At 38.6% G+C, this 23,161-nt stretch overlaps 1 protein-coding gene across 3 annotated transcripts in view; it reads right to left on the minus strand.

Moving 5' to 3' along the window:
* SMURF2 (SMAD specific E3 ubiquitin protein ligase 2) overlaps positions 1–23,161 on the minus strand; it is a 118,607-nt gene that overhangs the window by 40,614 nt on the left and 54,832 nt on the right. For all 3 annotated transcript variants that reach the window (XM_045044237.1, XM_023243701.2, XM_023243700.2), the window contains exons 2-4: positions 16,797–16,835; positions 10,980–11,088; positions 1,261–1,394 (exon numbers count right to left, since the gene is read on the minus strand). In XM_045044237.1, coding sequence (XP_044900172.1) covers positions 1,261–1,394; positions 10,980–11,088; positions 16,797–16,835 — 282 coding nt within the window. The remainder of the gene's footprint in view (positions 1–1,260; positions 1,395–10,979; positions 11,089–16,796; positions 16,836–23,161) is intronic.

Here is a 23,161-nt window from a genome sequence, read left to right on the forward strand (position 1 = left end):
CTGGTTACTGCCAATCCAATACAAAAATCATTTCTAATGTCTTAGCCTTGGTCTGATCTTCTAAATGCCCAGGCTAGTGTAAAACTAAGCTATAATTAAGCAGTTAACACAGCTGTCTTACAATCAACGTCTTACCTTTCTAGAACTTTTAACTTTTTTTAGTTTTATATATCATTCTTATTCACTAATAATTCTCCTTTAATTGCCACCTTAAACACTCCAGTCACCTAAATAAAACTCATTTTATCTCATTAATCCACCAAAACCAGAGAAGGGTGCTAAGAAATTTTAAAAAGCATATACACTTTGACACCCTTTTTACTCTTGGATATCAAACATTTCCTAACACTTATAAATTCACTGTACACTAACTATCAGCTCTGATTCAGTTCAAGTCTCACTATTTTAAATGTTTCATTCTTTTTATAAAGTCCATAAAATAAATTTTTTTTAAAAATTTTTTTTCAACGTTTATTTATTTTTGGGACAGACAGAGACAGAGCATGAACGGGGGAGGGGCAGATAGAGAGGGAGACACAGAATCGGAAACAGGCTCCAGGCTCCGAGCCATCAGCCCAGAGCCCGACGCGGGGCTCGAACTCACGGACCGCGAGATCGTGACCTGGCTGAAGTCGGACGCTTAACCGACTGCGCCACTCAGGCGCCCCAGTCCATAAAATAAATTTAAACAAGAATTTTTACCGATGTTTCAAACATACATAGGAAGTTAAATTTTTGGATCCCTGCCCCGGCCCCCCGCAAAAACAAACATACACATACATATTTTTTTTTGAGGGGGGACACAAGTGAGCGAGGGGCAGAGAATCTCACAAGGGGCAGAGAGAGAGAGGGAGGGAGGGAGGGAGGGAGGGGGAGAGAGGGGGAGGGAGGGAGAGGGAGGGAGGGAGAGAGGGAGAGGGAGAGGTGGGGCTCACTGAAAGCAGGGCTCGTGTTTTTTTTTTACCTGAAGCAGGGCTCATGCTCACACCAAGTGTGGTTCAAGCTACCTGATATGGAAATTGAACTCATGAACAATGAGATCATGACCTGAGCCATGTAAGTGTCCTATATTTTAAAAAAAAAATTTTTTTTAATGTTTATTTATTTTTGAGTGAGAGAGACAGAGCACGAGCAGGGGAGGGGCAGAGAGAGAGGGAGACACAGAATCTGAAGCAGGCTCCAGGCTCTGAGCTGTCAGCACAGAGCCTAATGTGTGTGCCCTATATTTTTATATTTTAAAAAACACTCGTATCTACTCACAACCAGTGTCTTTGAGGCGGTTGATGGCATTGGAAAGAAGTCGAACACAACCAAGAAATCCAGCACCTTGTTTTTTATGGATCTTCTTGTGATTCCATACACTGATCGTAACTGAATCAGACTTTCCAATATACCTAAAAAACAACATAACTGAATGAGTAACTTGGCAACTACAAGTAGTGAATGTAAAATTTTTTCTTTTGCTTTTGTAGTCTAAAGTCACAAATGTTTCAGAGTATGGTTAGATAATGCAAAATATGTTTTGAGTTCAATCAATCCCACAAGATTGACTTTAAATTTTTTTTAAATCTTGTAAGTAAAAATCTATAAAGAATTTTTAATATATCCTTCATCACATCTGCCACTCTCAGACTGGCTAAAACAATGTGGTAGTAAAAAAACTATTTTAGTAGCTAGTGTCAAATAACACTACAGGTTTCTGATATTTCTTTCCAAGAACAAAAATCTTACAAGAGCTTTTATCACAGTCACATTTAAAAAACATTTCAATGACATGGCCTATCATTTTGAAGAGTACTCAGTTTTCAAGGGGCATTGTCAAGGCTGACAGACCAAAAATCTGACATACCTGGTGGGTTTTAAAATGCTGTAGAACAAAAGCTGATTGTAACGCTTTTCCCCTGCTTCTTTCCTGTATGCAGGCCTTGAGCGAGCAGGACTCTTGCAGATTTCACTTCACTGCCTGCAGACAAGCAGAGCAGGGGAAAGCGTTACTACACTTGTCTGTGCGTATACCTGCAAGTACGTTAAGAGCTCTACCACAGCCAATTGTTCACATGGTGCCATCCCATGCAAAAATATAGTAAAATAACATAATTATATCAGTAGAATCCTAACTATATTTCATTGCCTCTAAGTGGTCAAATTTTTGGTCCAGCAACCTTGATCTTCAAGTGTCATTCAGTAAAGCAGTAATATCAGAAAAATTCACCTAGTACGTAAAAAAAACCAAAACCACTGAAGTGAGAACTAAAACTTTTCAATGAGAAACAGGGAAACCACACTTAGATCCAGCTGTGCATAAAGCATGCCTATCCCTACTGGACTTTTAATTATGCAAGCTAATCCATTCCCTTTTTAAAAATTAAGCCAATTTCAATTTCATTTCTGTTGCTTACAAATGGGAAAACTCTGGTTGAAAACATCCAACATGCATGCACCAATTTTCAAAGAGACCTAACAGGCCTAACCTGGCAAGTATCTACTGCATGGCATATCAAAATTCTACAACCAGAATCAATTATTAAACAGCTACAGCACCCCGGATCAAGCATTAAAACAAAATCACATTAAATCGGTTCCCCAAGCCTGATTCCCCAGCATGATAAAGTATTGATCCCCGTGCCTTAGAATAGCCCACCACTGGCATAAGCACCCTTATGCTGTCAAGGCCCAGAGAGACCTTGAGAACGTACACTGAAAACAGAGGAACGTCTGTCAGTTGTGTCCTGGAATGACTGTGAGACAGTGAAATCACCTCCCTGCCAAATGAACTTTTATACAAAATACATTGCTCTTGTATGAAGCCACTGACAATTTGGGTTTGCCTATTCCATCAGTTAGCCTGCTCTAACCAATCAGGCACAAATCATAAAGGGCCTTGTCAGCCATGGTGTGAACTCTGGCTTTCTCTCCAAGTAAGGCAGGAAGCCAATGGGAGACGTGCAGCAAAGGAGTAACAAGATTTGAAATATGTTTTAACAACATCACTCTAGCTGCTGTGTTGAGGACTGTAGAAGCAAGGCGTGTAAGGCAGGGGTCAGCAAACACAGCCTGTGACCCAAACCCAGCAGAGCACAAAATATAGTGTGATTTCAGTGTATATAGTGTGACGTAATTTTTTTTTTTTTAGTTTTAAGGCCATAATCAAATATTTAGAATGTCTACATTCACATTACCACTTTTCTAACATGAGGTCATCATTTCTATTTGCTCCACCCAACAATTCCACATACTAATGATGGTCCAACAAGAATTCCAGCCCATACCATCAGAGAGTCCCCTCCCCCTAAATCCCATGGACCTGGCCACCAGGGAATCTCGCTGATCAGCACGTTAATATAATACCATGCTCTTGTCTATAACTGCACAGAACCCCTGACGGACTGACAGGTTTAGGTAGGGACACCCCTCCCCTAGGTCTAGCATGAAGCAGATACTGAAGATGAGCCCTCCGCCCAAATGCCAAAGATTTGTGATTGTCGACCTGTCAGGGGGGAAAACAGGGGCCCCTTTTAGGCAACAAGCTTGAGCAATGGAAACCTGAGTAAGGTAAGAGGGGCCGGCCACAGTGACCACCCAGCTGCATGCAAAGGCTCATGAAGAGACCCACCTCAAAATATCCACAGACCCCAGCCGACCAATGGGCTAGGGTCAGGCACAGGTACCAAAAAAGGAAAACTCCATATGTTCCTATACTCCCACACTCCCTCCCCCTAATTAGAGCCCCCCACCGCTGCCTCCTGGCAGACAGTATTTCCTTTGCTATCCTGCCCCCTGCTCCCCTGCAGCGTATCCAGTGGATTCACTACCTCCTTTGTTCTGCCTATATCCATGCTTTCCCCACCAGATCAGGTCGCCCCACACTCCACAGTGTAGGAACTAGTCTCCTTGCCATCTTTGTCTCCCTCAAAGCCCTTCTCCACGGTTACCGCCTAAGTGTCTGCTCTTGGATATAAACCTGATGATAGCATTTCCCCACTTAAAACCTTTTTTCATTGCTCTCCGCTGCTTTAAGGAGAGCATTCAAACTTATTAGTAGGCTTTCAAGGACCTTCATGAGCTGGTTCCTACTTGCCTCTCTTTGCTTGTCCTATGCCGAACTCCCCTTACCTGACGTGAACTCCCCAATGCTGCCCCTCCCAACTGTTTTCAGAGTCATGTTCTCTTTCACCTCTGGGTCTTCAGACAGACTACTTTTGCTTAGAGCCATCCCCCGTTTCCTTTTTCAAATTAACTCCCACATAAGGTCTAAGCCTAAATGCCACTTTTCTAGGAAGCTGTCCTTAACTCCTAAATTCATATAAAAAAGTTCTGTGTATTTCCAGGGCACCTATACTTCCCCATATTCTTATCATACTGTTTATAATTTCCTATTCACTTGTGTCTATACACCACTTAGCTGAAAGCTTGTGAGACTACGTCTTATGCACTGTTATACCTGGGTCTCTGGCTGAATTTAAATGTGACTGAAGCTTAAAGAGACGGCTTAAAACAATCTGATTAAGAACTCAAAAGCTGAGTCAGTTACACAGACAGTAGCTTATTACAGCTGGGACTTCAAAATCACCACAGGTCAAATCAAATAAAAAAGGTGCGACCTAACATATTTACTAAAAGCGTCTGACATTTGAGGATTACCTGTGAGGTACTAGTCTAAGCACTTTGCAGGGGTTATCTCACTGCATCTTCCTATCAGTCGTCTAAAGTAGGCATTATTGTTGCTGTCACCAATGGAAACTGACACACGAGGGGTTAAACACTGAGCTAATGATCACACAAATAAGTGGGGGGCTGGGGGGTGGGAAGCCAGGTAGTCTCACTTCTCTCTATTGCCTACTTTTTTAGTTCCTATTTATTTGCCTACTAACTTGGAGTCACTGAGCCATAGCACTGAGGGGCACACAAAAAAGCCTTATTCTGAACTGCCTCTCAGTATCTCAATGTTTTAGGAGAAACATGTTTGTTCACATGTGGTTTAGAAGGTCAAATTTAAATAACTGTCCAGAGTCTAGGCTGAGCTGGGTACTCTGCTAGGGGGGTGGGTTAGAACTAATTGTCTAGAAGTAAGTATGTGAGGTGTCAGGCATAAACGTTTGATGGGAGATGTAAAATTCATTTTTGTGGGTAAGGCAAGTGGAACATTTTGAAGAAAAACTGAAATTGATGAAGAGTGAGGCAGAAAGCTCAAAAAGCTTAAAAGACCAAAGACTTAAAGGTCAGGATATCAGGGCAGTTAACATGTTTATAACATGAGATATGCTGACAAAATGGTAGAGGTATAGAAAACATATAGTAACAGAATTAGCAACCTGGAGAAAACTGACACCTACACCTGCAGGGAGCAACAGATAAGAAACAAGACTATTACTGCCACCCCATCCCTGAAATATTTCCGACTTATTAGCCCAAGATACTCTAACGGCGACGGTGGGGCTAAAACAGAAGGACTGGTGAAATTACTGAAAAGGAATGGAAAGCCCTCCTGAATCCCCTCCTTGACCCAGGTCATCCTCAACCCCAGCAGGAGATGTACGCTTTACTCTCTGAAAAGTTCTCTACTCAGGGACAACAGGCACAGCTGAGGGAGAAGGTAAAAGTCCATTATAAAAGCATGAATACTAAGAAGAGATTAGTACAGTCAATACAGGGACCTCCTAGCATTCTTACACTCTTCAGCTCCAAGAACACTAGCATCCAAGAATATATAGCCCCGGGCAGGGAACAGCAGAATTCTGTGCAATGAATATGTCACAGCCACACCTGATTACCCTAGCAAGCGGACTACCTCTACCCATGGGCACAGAATTTCCAATCAACATGGAAGTGCCTCCCCTTAAATATAAAAAAACAGAAACCCAAATCAAACTAACAGGGGGGAAAAAAAAAAAGGAACCTTGACAAAAGAGAGGCAATACAAGCAACAAAACTCACTTCTCTTGCATCCAAGAAATAAGACGAAATTATGAAAAACGGATAGTCAGTAAGCAAAGTGATCTTGCAAGCTAAAAATATGAGAGCAGAAATCACAATAAAAGGAATGTTGGAAAACTAAGAAGGGAAACAGCCCAGGTAGTTCATCATAGTTTTTAATTTTTTACTGAAACAAAAATATTTTCTTCCACTGGAGATACAATATGAGAGAAAAGAGATAGGACAACTAAATGATAATCAATTCAGAAGGGGTAACATCCAAGTAACAGGAGTTCCAGGAAAGGAAATAGAAAATGGAGAAGAAATCACCTATAATAAATAAAGACAGGGGCACCTGGCTAGCTCAGTCAGTGCAGCATGCGACTCTTGATCTTGGGGTTGTGAATTTGAGCCCCACGATGGGTGCAGAGATTAAAAATAAAATCTTTAAAAAAACAAATAAAAAAGACAAAATGTCCTCATAACTAAAGAGTTTCAGCATCCAGAAGAGGCACAGGCAGTTATTTCTCTGACATCAGCCATAACAACATCTTTCTAGACATGTCTCCTGTGACAAGGGAAACAAAAGAAAAATAAACTACTGGGACTACATCAAAATAAAAAGCTTCTGCACAGAAAAGGAAACAACAGACAAAAATAAAAGACAACCTACTGAATGGGAGAAGATACTTGCACATGACATACCCAGTAAAGGGTTAGTATCTAAAATATAAAGAACTTACACAACTCAACATCAAAAAAACCACAAACAATCCAATTTTAAAATGCACAGAAGAGGTATGCCTGGGTGGCTCAGTCGGTTAAGCGTTCGACTTCAGCTCAGATTATGATCTCATGGTTTTTGAGTTCTGCTGTCAGCACGAAGCCCACTTTGGATCCTCTGTCCCCCTCTATTTCTGCCCTTCCCTCACTCGCAAATGCTTGCTCTCTCTCACTCTCTCAAAAATAAATAAATATTTTTTAAAAATAATTAAAAAATAAAAATGCGCAGAAGATATGAACAGACATTTCTCCTAAGATATATAAATGGCCAAGAGACACATGAAAACTCACTCATCGTCAAGTAAATGTGTATCAAAACCACAATGAGATATTACCTAACACCTATCAGAATGTCTAAAATCAAAAATTCAAGAAATAGTAAGTGTTGGCGAGGATATGGAGAAAAAAGGACCCTCATGCACTGTTGGTGGGAGTGCAAAGTGGTGCAGCCACTGTGGAAGACAATATGAAGGTTCTTACAAATAGAACTACCCTAGGGGCACCTGGGTGGCGCAGCCGGTTAATCGTCCGACTTCAGCCAGGTCACGATCTCGCGGTCCGTGAGTTCGAGCCCCGCGTCGGGCTCTGGGCTGATGGCTCAGAGCCTGGAGCCTGTTTCCGATTCTGTGTCTCCCTCTCTCTCTGCCCTTCCCCCGTTCATGCTCTGTCTCTCTCTGTCCCAAAAATAAATAAACGTTGAAAAAAAAATTAAAAAAAAAAAAAAACAAATAGAACTACCCTACAATCCAGTAATCACACTACTGGGTATTTACCCAAAGAATATGAAAACATCCAAGGGATGTATGCACCCCCATGTCTATTGCAGCAGTATTTGCAAAAGCCAAATTATGGAAACAGCCCGTGTCCATAAAGATATGAATGGATAAAGAATGGAATATTATTCAGCCATAAGAAAGAATGGAATCTTGCCATTTGCAACAACATGGATGGCTCTAGAGAGTATAATGTTACAAAATAAGACAGAGAAAGACAAATACCAAATGATTTTACTCATATGTGGAATTTAAGAAATAAAACAAACGAACAAAGGAAAAAAAAAAAGAAGAGAGAGAGAAAGAGAGAGAGAGAGAGACAAACCAAAAAACAAACTCTTAACTATAGAGAACACACAAATGATTACCAGAGGGGAAGTGGATGGGGGGACAGGTGAAAAAAAAAAAGTGAAGGGGATTAAAAGTACATTTATTTTTTATTTATTATTATTTTTTTAGAGAGAGCATGAGCAGGAAGAGGGGCACAGGGGAGACAGCAAGGGAGAATCCCAAGCAGGCTCCACGCTCAGTGTGGAGCCCAACGCAGGGCTCAATTCCATGACCCTGGGGATCATTACCCAAGCTGAAATCAAGTCAGTTGCTCAACCAACTTAGCCACCAAGGAGCCCCAAGAGTACATTTATCTTGATGAACACTGAGTAATAAATGGAAGCTGAATCACTGTACTGTATACCTGAAACTAATAGAACACTGTATGTTAACTATACTGGAATTAGGGGCGCCTGGGTAGCTCAGTTGGTTAAGCATCCAACTTCAGCCCAGGTCATGATCTCACGGTTCGTGGGTTCGAGCCCCACGTAGGGCCCTGTGCTGACAGCTCAGATCCTGAAGGCTGCTTCAGATTCTGTCTCCCTCTCTCTCTGCCCCTCCCCCACTTGTTCTCTCAAAAATAAATAAACATTAAAAATATTTTTTTTAATTTAAAAATAAACTATCCTGGAATTAAAAACTTTTTAATTTTTTGGGGCGCCTGGGTGGCGCAGTCGGTAAGCGCCCGACTCCAGCCAGGTCACGATCTCGCAGTCTGTGAATTCGAGCCCCGCGTCAGGCTCTGGGCTGATGGCTCAGAGCCTGGAGCCTGTTTCCGATTCTGTGTCTCCCTCTCTCTCTGCCCCTCCCCCGTTCATGCTCTGTCTCTCTCTGTCCCCAAAATAAATAAACGTTGAAAAAAAATTTTTTTTAAAACTTTTTAATTTTTTTAAAAAGAGTTTATCCAGATTAAAAGGTCCCAATAAGTACCAAGCACTATGTAACATATATACCAAGTCCATCATCAAAAAATTTATTATGCGGCCTAAAGAGAATACCCTGAAATCTTCCAGTGGAAAACAATAATCAAGAAAGACCAAAATCAGGATGCCATTAATGATACTCTGAAACTGCACTATTCAAAAGGGCAGTCACCAGTCACATGGAGCTATTGAGTACTTAAGGCTAGTCCAAATTGAGGCACTCTGTAAGTGCAAACAAACCCCTAAGATCTCAGACTTAGCTGAGAAATATTTATTTTTTTAACCTATGCATTTATTTATAAGAAAGACCATAATAATTTTATCTTGATTACATGTTGAAATGAGAATATTTCAGATATACTAAATTAAATATGTTTATTAGGCTTAATCTTTTTTATTAACTTTTATTTATTTTGAGAGAGAGAGACAGAGACCGTGGGGGAGGGGCAGAGAGAGGGAGAGAGAGAGAGAATCCCAAGCAGGCTCCACACTGTCAGCACAAAGCCTGATGTGGGGCTCGAACTCGTGAACTGTGAGATCATGACCTGAGCCAAAATCAAGAGTTGAACACTTAACCAACTGGGCCACCCAGGTGTCCCTATTAACTTTTTTAAATGTGGCTATTACAAAATTTAAAATTACAGACAAGCTTCCATTTGTGGCTCACATTATATTTCTGTTCAAGTGCTGATCTAGACCTAGACAACAATGGAGCATATATTCACAATTTGGAGAGAAATGTGTGTCTTACCTAGAAGGTTATAATCAAACTATCCATCGAGAAAGACAAAGTACATTTTCAGACAAGATCTCAAAGAAATTTTCCCTATCATTGTACTCTTTCTCAAGATGACCATGAAAGACAGACTTCATCGAAACAGGGAATAACAAAAAATGGGAAATCACTGAACCCAGAAAAGACAAAGGAAATTCCCAACATAATGATAAAGGAGGTTCCTGGACAGTTGTGCAGCAGGTCCTAGACCAGCTTAGACCACCAGACCAGCGTGGAGGAAGAGGCCAAAGGTTTCAGGAGGGAGATCTCCAACAAGGAAACAAAGCCAATAGAATAGCTCATGTAGTTGAATATATGCAGAAATGTCCAGTCCTGTAGGAGAGTCTAGGAATTAATTAATGAGACAGAAAACTAAACAAATGGCAAAATAAGATAGTTAATTCCGAAAAACAAAATTTATCAAGAGAGGAAATGTAATCACTGCACACCATGCGACTCAGTTATGAATAGTTACATGATCATAATGTAAATACAGAACAATGATTTAACCAAAAAGGTTCAAATGGAGGGCTTGGAGAAAGGAAGGGCCACGTGGGTGCTGTAGGAACAGGGATGAGAGAGATCAGTTGTAAAAGCTAAATCTTCTTCTATGGTAAGAAATGTAAAAATAACACCTAAAAGTATGCATACACTAAATCTCTGCATCTCCTCCCCCCCTCCACCCCATATACAGACAGATGTATAAAGTAAGCATGAGATCTAGAAAGAGAAGAAAATACCAGACTAAACAATCAAAGTAACTCTAGTTACCTTGAGAATGGGAATCAGGAATAAGGATGGGGCGGCAAACTGCAGTTTCCCATTACAAGCCTTACAACATTGGGGCACCCCAGTGGCTTAGTCGGTTAAGCGTCTGACTTGGGCTCACCTCATGATCCCACTGTTTGTGGGTTCGAGCCCCACGTTGTACTGTGCACTGACAGCTCAGAGCCTGGAGCCTGCTTCAGATTCTGGGTCTCCCTCTCTCTCTACCCCTCCCCTGTTTTTACCCTCTCTCTCTCTCAAAAATAAAAATAAATATTTAAAAAAAAAAAAAGCCTTACAGTATTAGGCACTTTTTAGAATGGTGCATATAGCACTGTGATTAAAATTTGAAAAAAAGAAACCATCCCTATAAAAGCACAAAGAATGTCTATGAGTGCGCTCCAATTACGATTTCTGGTTTTATACTCATAATTGACCTAAAGTAAATTAATACCTTTATTTAACCGAAAGAAGATGGGACGGGGTTGCTCTATACTGCATATACGTTTTACTCTCCATAGGCTTACTAAGAGCATTTCATCTTCCAAAACCAGCTATCAATAAGTCACGGTACCTTCCCACTAGGTTTTGTGCCCCTCTGTGAAGACCAAATTATACCACAGATCAAACTCTGATCATTTTCAGTGATTCTTTTCAAATACTCTATCAAATAATATTGATTCTATGTTTCATTTCAAATGAATCATTTAAACCTACAGGTCATAATGCTGATTCCACTTTGGATCAAGTGTATTCTTCACAGTATCTGTAGAATGGCATTGCCCAGATCCATCAACCACCACCTTAGCAAATGGATCAGGAAGTCCTGTGGAAAAAGGGGAAGAATTTTTTTTTAATTAAAGAATAATGTGACATGGAAAATAGAAGATTAATTATATAAAACTTATTATTTGCTACAAAAGATTATCCCATTCTTTATAAAAAGTGTAACATTTAGCTATAAATGAAAAGTGGTCCATTTTGAACGAAGATTAAAGTTAATTCTACATTAAATACCAAAAGCTACGTTTTTCTTGTTGCTATCTCAAAACATTCTCAGCTTAAACTACCAAAGCCTAGAGGTTACCTCGTAATAGGGAAGTGTTTATACATCTTTACCAGCCCTTTGACCCCAGGAAGCTTAAAACAGTTCTGGTTCTCTTAGGGCCTTCCCAAGGTCCTCCTTAGTAGCATTTTTAAAGAAAGAGCTTCTTACAGGTTTTCACACAAGAATATGGGCTACAGAGAAATCAAATTAGCCAAAAAGTTTTCCTGAATAACTATCATGAGTGATGAAAAACTGAATCAAAAAATTAATACCCTGCCTTAAAACGTTAAGAATGCCTTGGGGGAGAGGGAAACCAGAGAATAAACAAATGTTTGTATAGATTCTAAAGAAAATACTTTTAACACTATGTCAGGCACTATTCTAAATGCTTTACATATATTAAATCTCTTATTCCTCACAATAATCCAATGGGGTAAATGTTACTATAGTCTCTACCCTACTGATGAGGAAACTGAGGCACAAAGGGGTTAATTAATCCAAGGACAAACAATAGTACGTGAGAGCGCCAGGGTCTAAAGTTTAGATTTTAAACCCATGCACATAAAATCTGGTTCTCAATTTCATGCTCTCAACTACTATACTATAGTATACCTCTCACGTACCACGCAGTTCAACAGTGAGTACAAGTAAGAGTTCAGAAAAACAGAACTGTTGGGGAGTTTGAACAGTAAATCAAGGCGCTTTTTTTTTTTTTTTTTTTTTTTTTTTGAGGGGATGGGACTCATTGGGCTTTAAAGGACAAACAGGAAGATCACCAAGAAAGGTACGACCACATCTGAAGGGTTGTGAGGAATCTAACCAAATCATTTGTGCTACAATGTTAAAAGTAAATGCTGTGGGTAAGAGAGGCTTAGAAATCAGAAAGTGACTGAGGTAGATAATAGGGTGTCATATTTTTCTATTAGCGGTATTCAGGGTGGACTGGGAGAAGGGAAGACTGGTACAGAGACTATCTAGGAAGCGGTCGTAAGTTTCACACAGTAGGATAAACGAACAGTAAGATGAGCAGACTCTGAACTAGGAAAAGGGAAAGGACAGTGAAGTAATAAACTACTCTGAAAGATCTAATACAAGTTTATAAGAAACTAGGGTCAAAGATGACACTATAGTTTTCAGGCCTAAGTAACAATGAAAACAGTGGTTCTTTTGGAGAAAAAAAAAGTTAGAAGGTAGAACTAAATAAAGTTTTAACGAGACAAAAATGACATTTTGGGATAGCACAGATCTCCTATGGACAGTTGAAAATACTAGAACGGGGCGCTGGGTGGCTCAATCGGTTAAGCGCCCAACTTCAGTTCAGGTCACGATCTCGCGGTTTGTGAGTTCGAGCCCCGTGTCGGACTCTGTGCTGACAGCTCAGAGCCTGGAGCCTGCTTAAGATTCTGTTTCTCTCCCTCTCTCCACCCCTCCCATGCTCATGCTCTGTTTCTCTGTCTCTCAATAATAAATAAACATTAGAAAAAAAATTTTTTTAAAACGAAAATACTAGAACAAAATGTTGGTATGGGTTGATAATTGGAGAAATTCTGCACCTTGATATCTATGCTAATTTTTTTTTTTTAAAGTCAGGATACCAATGTGCCAAGATTCAAGGTCAGGCATAAATCACATCGTCAGTTCCCCAATCCTGTGATTCTGTGATCTGTCAACTTCAAATAAGAGAGGACCAAATTTTAAGAGTGTTAAGTATTTAAGAAGATACTTGGAAGTTAGGGTATTGATGTATTTAACTATATTCTTGAAGTTTACTGCTATTCATATTATTTCAGTAATACCTACCATTTTTAAATGTGTTTAATGGAAGAATATTTTTCCCACTACCTTCAATAACATTAAGTATTTTCAAGAATCTATTCTTTTTCTTTTGATTCTACTATCTCAGCAAACATACAAATGTATGTTTGTAAGCAAAAACAAAAATCACATTTCAAGCTTTCCTTCTAGATGTTGTTTAAAGAATTAAGGACTAAGGGGAACAACTTTTCCACATAAACACACTAGGCATGGTGTCCAAGTCCTTAATTAACTATGAAATTCTGAGTCCCAACCTCCTATGTTTCTTTTCTGTTAAATAATACAAAACACAAGCTCTATGCCCTAACAAAAAAAAGTACCTATATTTCAACTTACCTGTTTCTATTAGTCCACAAAAATTTACCTTGAGAGCCAAGTTACTATGATGTGATCAAAAGCTATCAAGTTTTCTGAAGTTAGTGAGGCTTCTAGTGATAAATATCAAGTGGCTAAGGTATTTTCTGTGTTTTGAAAAATTTCTCAATCATCCCCATCATTTCTGAGTCATACAAAAATAGCTAAAGCTGAAGACTTCCTCGCTATACAAATGCACTTGAGCTGCAAATAACAATGAAACAAAAATTTCAACTTAAAAGTGTTACTTTCTGGAGAAAATAAAGCTTTATTTTTGATTGGGGGAAGAAAAAGAACATTCACCAATCACCGTGGTTCTGAGTGACTTCAATTTGGCCCCTAAATATAGTGACTCAACACAGTATCTTACACATAAATCTTTTATTTAAATGTTACATAAAAGAGGGGCACCTGGGCGGCTCAGTCAGTTAAGCATCTGACTTCGGCTCAGGTCATGATTGCACAGTTCGTGAGTCTGAGCCCCACCTCAGACTCTGTGCCATCCGCTTCGGATCCTCTGTCCCCACCCCTTCTTTGCCCCTCCCAACTTGTTCTCTTTCTCACTCTTTTTCAAAATAAATAAACTTAAATAAACAAACAAATGTTGCATAAAAGAGAAAAAAATTATACTAATGAAAACATTCTTTAAGAAACAGATAACGGATAAAGACAGATACAGGATCATGTTAATGGTAGAATCTAGATGGTGGATATTCACTATAAAACTTTTCCATGTTCTTACACGTTTAGAAAATTTTCCTTCTAAAATTTTGGGGAGAGGGGGAAATAATTTATTTTTTAAAGCCAATAAGCTTGAAAACAATTCCAAAAAGTGAGTTAGCAAATTTTTTCTCAGCAAGGGTAGATACCCAGAATAAACAGTATTATCTCTAATACACAAATTATAAGACAGCACTTGGCAGTGTATTTTTTCCTGTAATTAAATATACACACACACACACACGTTTCATCAGCCTATAGTCATGCTTGATATTAAAGTTTACTTTTCTCATTCAACATGATTTAAACTGCATTACAAGCAAACACTACATTTTGATATCAATGATAACTGCATTCTGACAATAAACACACTCTCACTCAAATTTCATGAAGAGATTTAGGAAGTACTACAATTTTTTCTCTGGAATTAATGTGGGCAACCTTCAACTTATAAACAGATCAATGACAAACTTAAGTTTGTCAGCAGAGGCCATTCCCACTGTGAACCCAGGTGACAGCCCATCCCTGGCTGAGTGCCTTCTGAAGGCCTCAAGATTGGCTTTCCAGTTTCCCTTTCCAGAGTCATCAAATGTTTCTTCCATTCTAGATTTTCAAGATAATCATATAGTTTCCCCTAATTTTCTTATCCCTAGGAGCAAACTCACAACTCTTAAGAAAACTTTTATCAATTTTTACTGCCTATGCTAACGAAAGAGAGAAACAGTCCTTTCTTTCTTTTTTTCCCACCTACAACTTAAGGGCAGATAAAGATCGTATAACTGATATTAACTGGCTCTCCAAGGTTTACCAAAAATCAAAGTAAGATTCTTCTAGATTTCCTAGGAAAACTCAGACAAGTAGATCTGGATGTTATACTGGAGAAACTGTGTCTTAGGACTCTGGAGGAAAGAAAAGAACTTGGGAAGGAAGGCTGGGAGACAAATGTTAGATTTTATCTGTAAAACCAAAGCAGACATCTTGGAGGATGCAGAAGGAGCTATAAGAGAGTGCATGCTCACTTGTCTCCCTTTTCTCCTTGTCACCTACCTATCCAATCCTATTTGCCACTTCACAGTCCTACTAATCCTACCTCAAATCAACCTTAAGAAGGGTAAAAAAAAAAAAAAAAAAAAAAAAGAGTATACACTGGTTATTAGTGACAGGGATGAAGTAGGTAGTTCAGAAAAAGCCCGTGAAGACAGAATTTGGTGGCAGCATGGAGAGAGGCCACTGGCCTCTCCTGCTGTGATACGCAGTATGGTAGACAGCATCTGGTACATATATTGGAGACTGCTCACAACTTTCTCAACTATGTCCCACAGCATCCTATTTAACTGCTTTCCCATATAAGCACAGAAACCAGAAAAATTTCTAATTATACAGTTTTATGTTATTTTATAAGCTTTAATTCTGGTTCTACTCTAGATATCTTAGAAGAAAATTTCAAGTGAGATGAATGAAGTATGATTTTAAAATGCATCAAGAGCTTACTATTTCTTTTAATGAAACCCCTGAAAATTAAGTAATATCATATTAAATTAGCACTCATACCTAGTTTCTGGGGGCTGGTAGAACTTGAATTTTAAAATCTAATGAATCTTCTTGGGGCACCTGGGTGGCTCATTCGGTTAAGTGTCCGACACTTGATTTTGGCTCAGGTCATGATCTCAGGGTCATGGGATCACTCCACACTGAGTGTGGAGCCTGCTTAAGATTCTCTCTCTCTCTCTTTCTGCCCCTCTCTCCTGCTTGTGAGTGTGCACATGCTCTAAAATAAAAATTTTAAATAAAATAAAAAATGAAAATCTAATGAATCTTCTCAATTTATAACTTCAAATATATTACATATAAAATTTTGTTGGCTTCGAATTCTTTACTAAAAATTATATCATTTTGACTCAATTACTTATTTATATATATTTATTTTATTTTTTTTACTCAATACCTTAAAGCTATTGCGAAGTATGATATTACAGGGTAAAGATTTTAAACACACGTGAGGGGTTCTTCCCAATCCTCCTTCACAAAACTTAATCCTAAATAAAGCCACAAAAAAAATTGACAACTTATTGGCAAAGAGACTGCAAATAGGGGAACCAAATGTCTGCTTTAGAGGCCGAGACATAAGAGCATCTATGATTGAATGTGGCAGAGATTTCTTTCCTACACTCTGGAAATTCTAAGCAGGCTGAATAACTTCTCTACTTTCCAAGGTATGGTGAATGCCTGAATAAAATTTCCTATAAAATGTTAGAAAAGAAAAAGTGTTTACAAAATAATCTCCACCCTTTCTAGAAACCTAGTAGTATGCACACCCTCGATATTCTTTACACGTCTCATATACACACCTATACACGTATACATTTCACACAAATATGTGAGAGGGGTGAATAAAAGGAAAGGAACAAAGGCTAAAAAGGCACAAAGTCCTCTTAAAAAAAAAAAAAAAGTATTGCCAAAAGGGTCCAAACCAAAGCATTCATAAAATAGTATGAAGTATGTTTCTGAATAGAGAAATCACTAAAGCCAGACAATTCTGAAAAAGTTATCCAAAAAGTCTACACACAACATACAAGATTTAAAGTTAATTTACTTACGGAAAAAATCCTTTTTCACCAAGTTTTTTGCACAGAGTACTGTAAAGGAAACAAAAAATACATGGAAAGAATTAAAATGGTAAGACTGCACTGTCAAAACGTTCATTTTAAAACACTGAAAGTACCAGTGAATGATAAACATTATAGCAAGGTTTGAAATATGATCACAAGCTTTTATTAAAGACTAGCAAAAGACAGCTGAACCAGTGGTTCCAACTTTAGCAATGATCACACATAACAGCTGACAGCCAGAAAATTTATAAATCTGGTATTCTAATAAGGACCAACTTCCAATCAATCTTCCATCAAGATTTATCTCAGAGCAGCTCGGTGAAAAGGGGAAAATAGTTCCAAGAAAAAAATAAGCAAACTCAGGTTGACATATACATTTTTTAATGAAATAATTTTATACTGAAGATCATAAATAAAATAAAGCTTTCTTGATATAGATGAGATTTTTTTAAAAAATAACATTGTTATTTAGTCTCCACCTAACTCCACAGAAATTTTATAGGAGAGATAAATTACCTTCTTCTAAACTCAATGACAAGACAGATTACTGTATCTACCAAAAATTAAAAGTTAATACACTGAGTAGATATCCCAAAGCCACATTCTCTGGATTACCCTGCATGAAATTATTACTCGTAAGGTGATGGATGCACAACGTTACGAATATATTAAAACCACTGAATTGGAGGTGCCTGGGTGGCTCCGGTACAGGTGATCTCGTGGTCCATGGGTTCGAGCCCTGCGTCTGGCCCTGTGCTGACAGCTCAGAGCCTGGAGCCTGCTTCGGATTCTCTGTCTCTCTCTCTCTCTCTGCCCCTCCCCTGCTTGCACTCTGTGTTTCTCTGTCTCTCTCAAGATAATAAATAAACATTAAAAAAATTTTTAAAAACCATTGAACTGCACATTCTAAAGGGGTGAATTTTATAGTTTGTGGTTACATGGCACTTTAAAAAATTATTGCTTATATAGAGTTATAAACTTAACTTATTTAATTCAAACTTGTTAAAAGTGAAGGGAAAACATCGATTTCTGTATGGTTTATAACTTATAAAATATCTATACATGTAATATTTGGTTAATTTCTACCCACTTCTACTCGGTTGAAATGGTCTGGAAGTTTAGTGTTATTTAACATAACAAACCTTGGGAATAAGTCTATATATAACTAATCACTCTAAAAGTTCAAATAAAGGGGAGCCTGGGTGGCTCAGTTCGTTAAGCCTCCAACTCTTGATCTCGGCTCAGGTTATGATCTCATGGTTCATGGGCTCCGTGCTGACAGCACGGAGTCAGCTCGGGATTCTTTCTCCCTCACTCTCTGTCCCTCCCCTGCTTGCATGTGCTCTCGTTCTCTCTCTCTCTCTCTCAAAATAAACAAAATTTTAAAAAAAGTTAAATAAAAATTATTTTAAAGACAGATGCCGGGCACCTGAGTGGTTTAGTGGTTGGTTTAAGCATCCGACTTTTGATTCCAGCTCAGGTCATGATCTCATGGTTCATGAGTTCAAGCTCTGCATCTGGCTCTGCACTGTCAAGCAGAGCCTGCTTGAGATTCTCTCTCTCTGCCCCTCCCAATTGTCTCTCTCTCTCTCTCTCTCTCTCAAAATAAGTAACTTAAAAAAAAAAGAGAGAGATGCCTTGGTAAATGAGTAAAATTATTAAGTAAGTACAAGATAATGATTTAGTAGTCAGAGTCATTTAGGCCCTGTCTTAGAAACAGTTTTATTTTTAAAAACATAAAAACTCAAATATGAAAACTAAGAGCCGTAACTGAGAGTACCAAATCACTAATTGGATTTAGAAGAACTTCTCTCTAACCTTCATTATCACCACATAAACCGTACAGAATACTCAGGATCAATACATTTACAACACATATATGAATCCAAATTCTAATCTTCAGTACTGCTGAGGTAATGACTTTTTTTAAAACCACCGTTCTATGATTCCAGAAGTGAACTGATTTCACATCCTACTTTAGAGAAACCAAAAATATATGCGAATTCTCCAACTTCTTATTGCTAACCCTACAAAGTTATGTTTTGATACTCATTCGTTTTGTCTTCCTTCTGCTTATAATATCCACCCTCCTGTCTCACACTGTCCTTCCCCCTGTGTTCTAGATCTTATATCCAAATCACCATTTTCTCAGGGACCTGTTCTCCCATCTCCTCTACTTATGGCCTCATCAACATTTAAACATACTCTCCAGACACCATCCTACTTCTCCTTCAATGTAACTACTTAAGGGGCGCCCCGGTGGCTCAGTCAATTAAGCATCCAACTTTCACTCAGGTCATGATTTCGCAGGTTCATGAGTTCAAGCCCAGAATCAGGCTCTCTGCTGTCAGCACAGAGCCCACTTTGGATCTTCTGTCTCCCTCTTTCTCTGCCCCTCCCCTGCTCACACGCATTCCCCGCCTCCTCAAAAGTAAATAAACAGTAAAACAAAATTATAAAAACGCAACAGATTTCTGTATACTGATTTTGTATCCTACAACTTCACTGCATTCATTTATTAGTTCTACTAGTTTTTTGGTGGAGTCTCTAGGGTTTTATATATATAGCTATCATGGTATCTACAAATAGTCAAAGTCAAGGTTTTACTTTTTCCTTACCAATTTGGATGCCTTTTATTTCTTTTTCTTGTCTGATTGCAGCAGCTAGGACTTCCAGTACTATTTTGAGTAGAAGTGGTAAAAGTGGACACCCTTGTCTTATTCCTGATCTTAGAGGAAAAGCTCTTAACTTCTCCCACCCCCGCCTCAGGACCAGACGGACCTAACAAATATACACAAATATAACAAATATACACAGAATATACACAAATATTCCACCCAAAAACAACAAAATACACATTCTTTTCAAGTGCACATGGAACTTTCTCCAGGATAGACCAGAGGTTAGGCCACAAAACAAGTCTCAATAAATTCAAAATGACTGAAATCATACGCATTTTTCCTACCACAGCAATAGACATCAACCACAAGAAATAATCTGGAAAGAACACAAACATAGGGAGGCTAAGTAACATGCTACTCAACGATGAATGGGTCAATCCAGAAATCAAAGAGGAAATAAAAAAATATATGGAGACAAATAAAAGTGGAAACGCAATGGTCCAAAATCTTTGAGATGCAGCAAAAGCTGTTCTAAGAAGGAAGTTTATAGCAAACCAGGCTTATCTCAAGAAACAAGAAAAGTAAACAACCTAACTTTATATGTAAAGGAGCTACAAAAAGAACAAAGCCCAAAGTCTGTAAAAAGGAAATAATAAAGTTTAAAGCAGAAATCAATGAAAAAGAGACTGAAAAAAACAATAGAAAAGATCAATGAAACCAGTAGCTGGTTCTTTGAAAAACAAAAACAAACAGTATTTTATTTTATCTGGATAAAACTTTAACCAGATTCATCAAGAAAGAGAGAGGACTCGGGGCACCTGGGTGGCTCAGTCGGTTAAGTGTCCGACTTCGGCTCAGGTCATGATCTTAACGGTCCATGGGTTCGAGCCCCGCATCGGACTCTATGCTGACAGCTCGGAGCCTGGAGCCTGCTTCAGATTCTGTGTCTCCCTCGCTCTCTGCCCCTCCCCCATTCATGCTCTGTTTCTCTCTCAAAAATATATAAACATTAAAAAAAAAAAGAGAGAGGACTCAAATAAATAGAATCAGAAATGATGGAGGAGAAATAGTAATGAATGCCACAGAAATACAAAGGATTCTAAGAGATTATTATGGAAAAATTTTATGCCAACAAATTGGACAATCTAGAAGAAATAAATTCCTAGAAACAAAGAAACTCCAAATCTGACTCAGGAAGAAATAGATATCTCAACAGATGAAGTACTAACAAAATTGAATCAATAATCAAAAAGTTCCCAACAAACAGACGTCCAGGTTTCACTGTGAATTCCAGACATTTAAAGAAGAGTTAATACCTATTCTTTTCAAACTACTCTAAAAAACAGAAGAAGAAAAGCTTCCAAATTCATTCTATTAGGCTGGCATTATCTTAAAACCAAAACCAGATAAAGACACTATAGAAATTAAAAATTAAAAAAAAAAGGAAGAACAACACTAAAGGGCAGTATCTCTGATGAATATAGATGCAAAACTCCTCAACAAAATATTCAAACCCAACAATACATTAAAAAAAAATCATTCACCATAATCAGGTGGGATTTATTCCAGGGATGCAAGGGGCAGTTCAATATTCACAAATCAGTCAATGGGATCAATCACATTAACAAGAGAAAGGATTAAAACCATATGATCATCTCAATAGATGCAGAAAAAGCATTTGACAAAGTGCAACACCCATTCATGATAAAAACTCTCTACAAAGTAAATTTAGACTGACTCAACTTCTTCACTTCCCACTAATGCCTCAATTCATTAACAATCTGGCTTCCTCTGTCACCATTGTCACTACGTGGCTTCTCCAAAGCCCAGGGGACATTAATTACTAAATCCATCCAATGGACATCTTTCATTCTTTATCCCACTTGACACCTGAGGAGATTTGCCATCACTCCCTCTTCTGGAACCCCACTTTTCTTTTGGTTTCTGTTTAATACCACATTTCACCTGGTTTTATACCAGGCATAAAATACATTCTAAATCCTCTTTGCCAGATCGTTTTCCTATACTCCATCCACAGAAGTTGAGGTTCTTCAGGATTTTTGCCCTGGATCCTCTTCTACTCTATAACCTGAGAAGCACAGATGCCCATCTCTGCAAACCTTGGAATATATGTAAACTGTTATATGTATGTGTATTTTTCTGGGGGAAGAACCCACATTTTTCCTAGTAGAAAATTCGTAGCTTAACAGACTAACAAAGCTCTTTCTCCTCTCTAAAAAATAAATTTGAAGGGGCACCTGTGTGGTTCAGTTGGTTGGACGTCCAACTTAGCTCAGGTCACGATCTCATGGTCCATGAGTTCGAGCCCTGTGTCGGGCTCTGAGCCTGGACCCTGCTTTGGATTCTGTCTCCCTCCCTGCCTGCCCCTCCCCCACTCATGCTCTCTCAAAAATAAACATTAAAAAAATTTTAATAAAAAATAAAAAGAAATAAATTTGAAGAGCCACATTTCACGCATTCTCCCTGACCTTTACCATTTAAGTGACACCTAAATATTAAGACCCAAACTTAACTCTCTCCTGAACTTCAGGTCTGCACAAATTAAATATGCCCCCAAAATAAAATCACCATCTCTCCCTCCCCAAAAACTGCTCTTCCAGTTTACTTTCTTTCAATAAACATCCTTGCTTTTAACTCCACTGCTCCAGTCAGAAACCTCCATAGCAACCTTCAGTACACCTCCCTCTCCCCATCTCCTGGCAGATACCAATTCTAATCAATTCCACCTCTGAAATATCCTTCATCTGTCCACTTCTATTACCAGTGCCACCACCCTTGTCCAGGCCACCATCAACTAGTCTAGGCCACTAAAACCAGCCTCCCAATCAGTCCCCTGCCTCAAGCCTCCACCAATTCTTTGCAATGGACCCAAAATTTAAAAATACAATTAAGGCCTTTCATACATGTCCCATCCTCCTAATAACATTCCAAAATACCCTTCAAAAATTCCTCAAAACTATCCTTCCATCTGTGCTCTGGATATCACACCCAACCTACCACTCTGGAGGTAGTTGACCTCCATCTTCAAAACAGTCCCAAGGTTCTTAGGCCCAAACTTTATATTGGTTTACAATGCCCTTCAGGCCCTGGCTCCTGCTTACCTCTCTGATCTTATCTTTCATTACCACCCCTCCTCTCTAACCTAAGTCCAAGATCCAACCACACTAAACTTTCACTTTCTCAAACAAACTCCATCCCTCACCCAGAGAGTCATATGCCATTCCCTCTGTCTGAAACATTTTTCCCAGGCTTCTTCACCTAATCATCTCAAAAGGGAAAGGAAACCTTTTAGAACATATTTCTCTCAACCCTCCACCCATTTGTATTTTCACAGAATCCCCCACTTATAACATGCACTCATCACACTTCATTATAAATGCTTAAGTTTAGAATACCACTTGTAACTATGGGGGTGGTAAACACCATACAGCATAAATCAGGTCTGCCTCAATGGCGCACAAGCACACATTGCACCAGTTATTTGATGGGTGCTCAATAAATTTACTGGATGAATGAAACAGACTCCAAAATAATCTAAAATTTCATTGAAAGGAGGACTTTTTATGTGACAGATAAATTAATCCTCAAGTAATCATAATTTTAACTTATGAAATTTTATTTTTATGGTTTCCTTTTATTTAAAACAAAGTAGTCAGATCATATTTGACAAATTTTCTTTTAAAAATCATTAAGATATTGTTAATATAAGTT

Source organism: Felis catus, chromosome E1 (genome assembly GCF_018350175.1).
Source record: "Felis catus isolate Fca126 chromosome E1, F.catus_Fca126_mat1.0, whole genome shotgun sequence".
Taxonomy (NCBI): Eukaryota; Metazoa; Chordata; class Mammalia; order Carnivora; family Felidae; genus Felis; species Felis catus.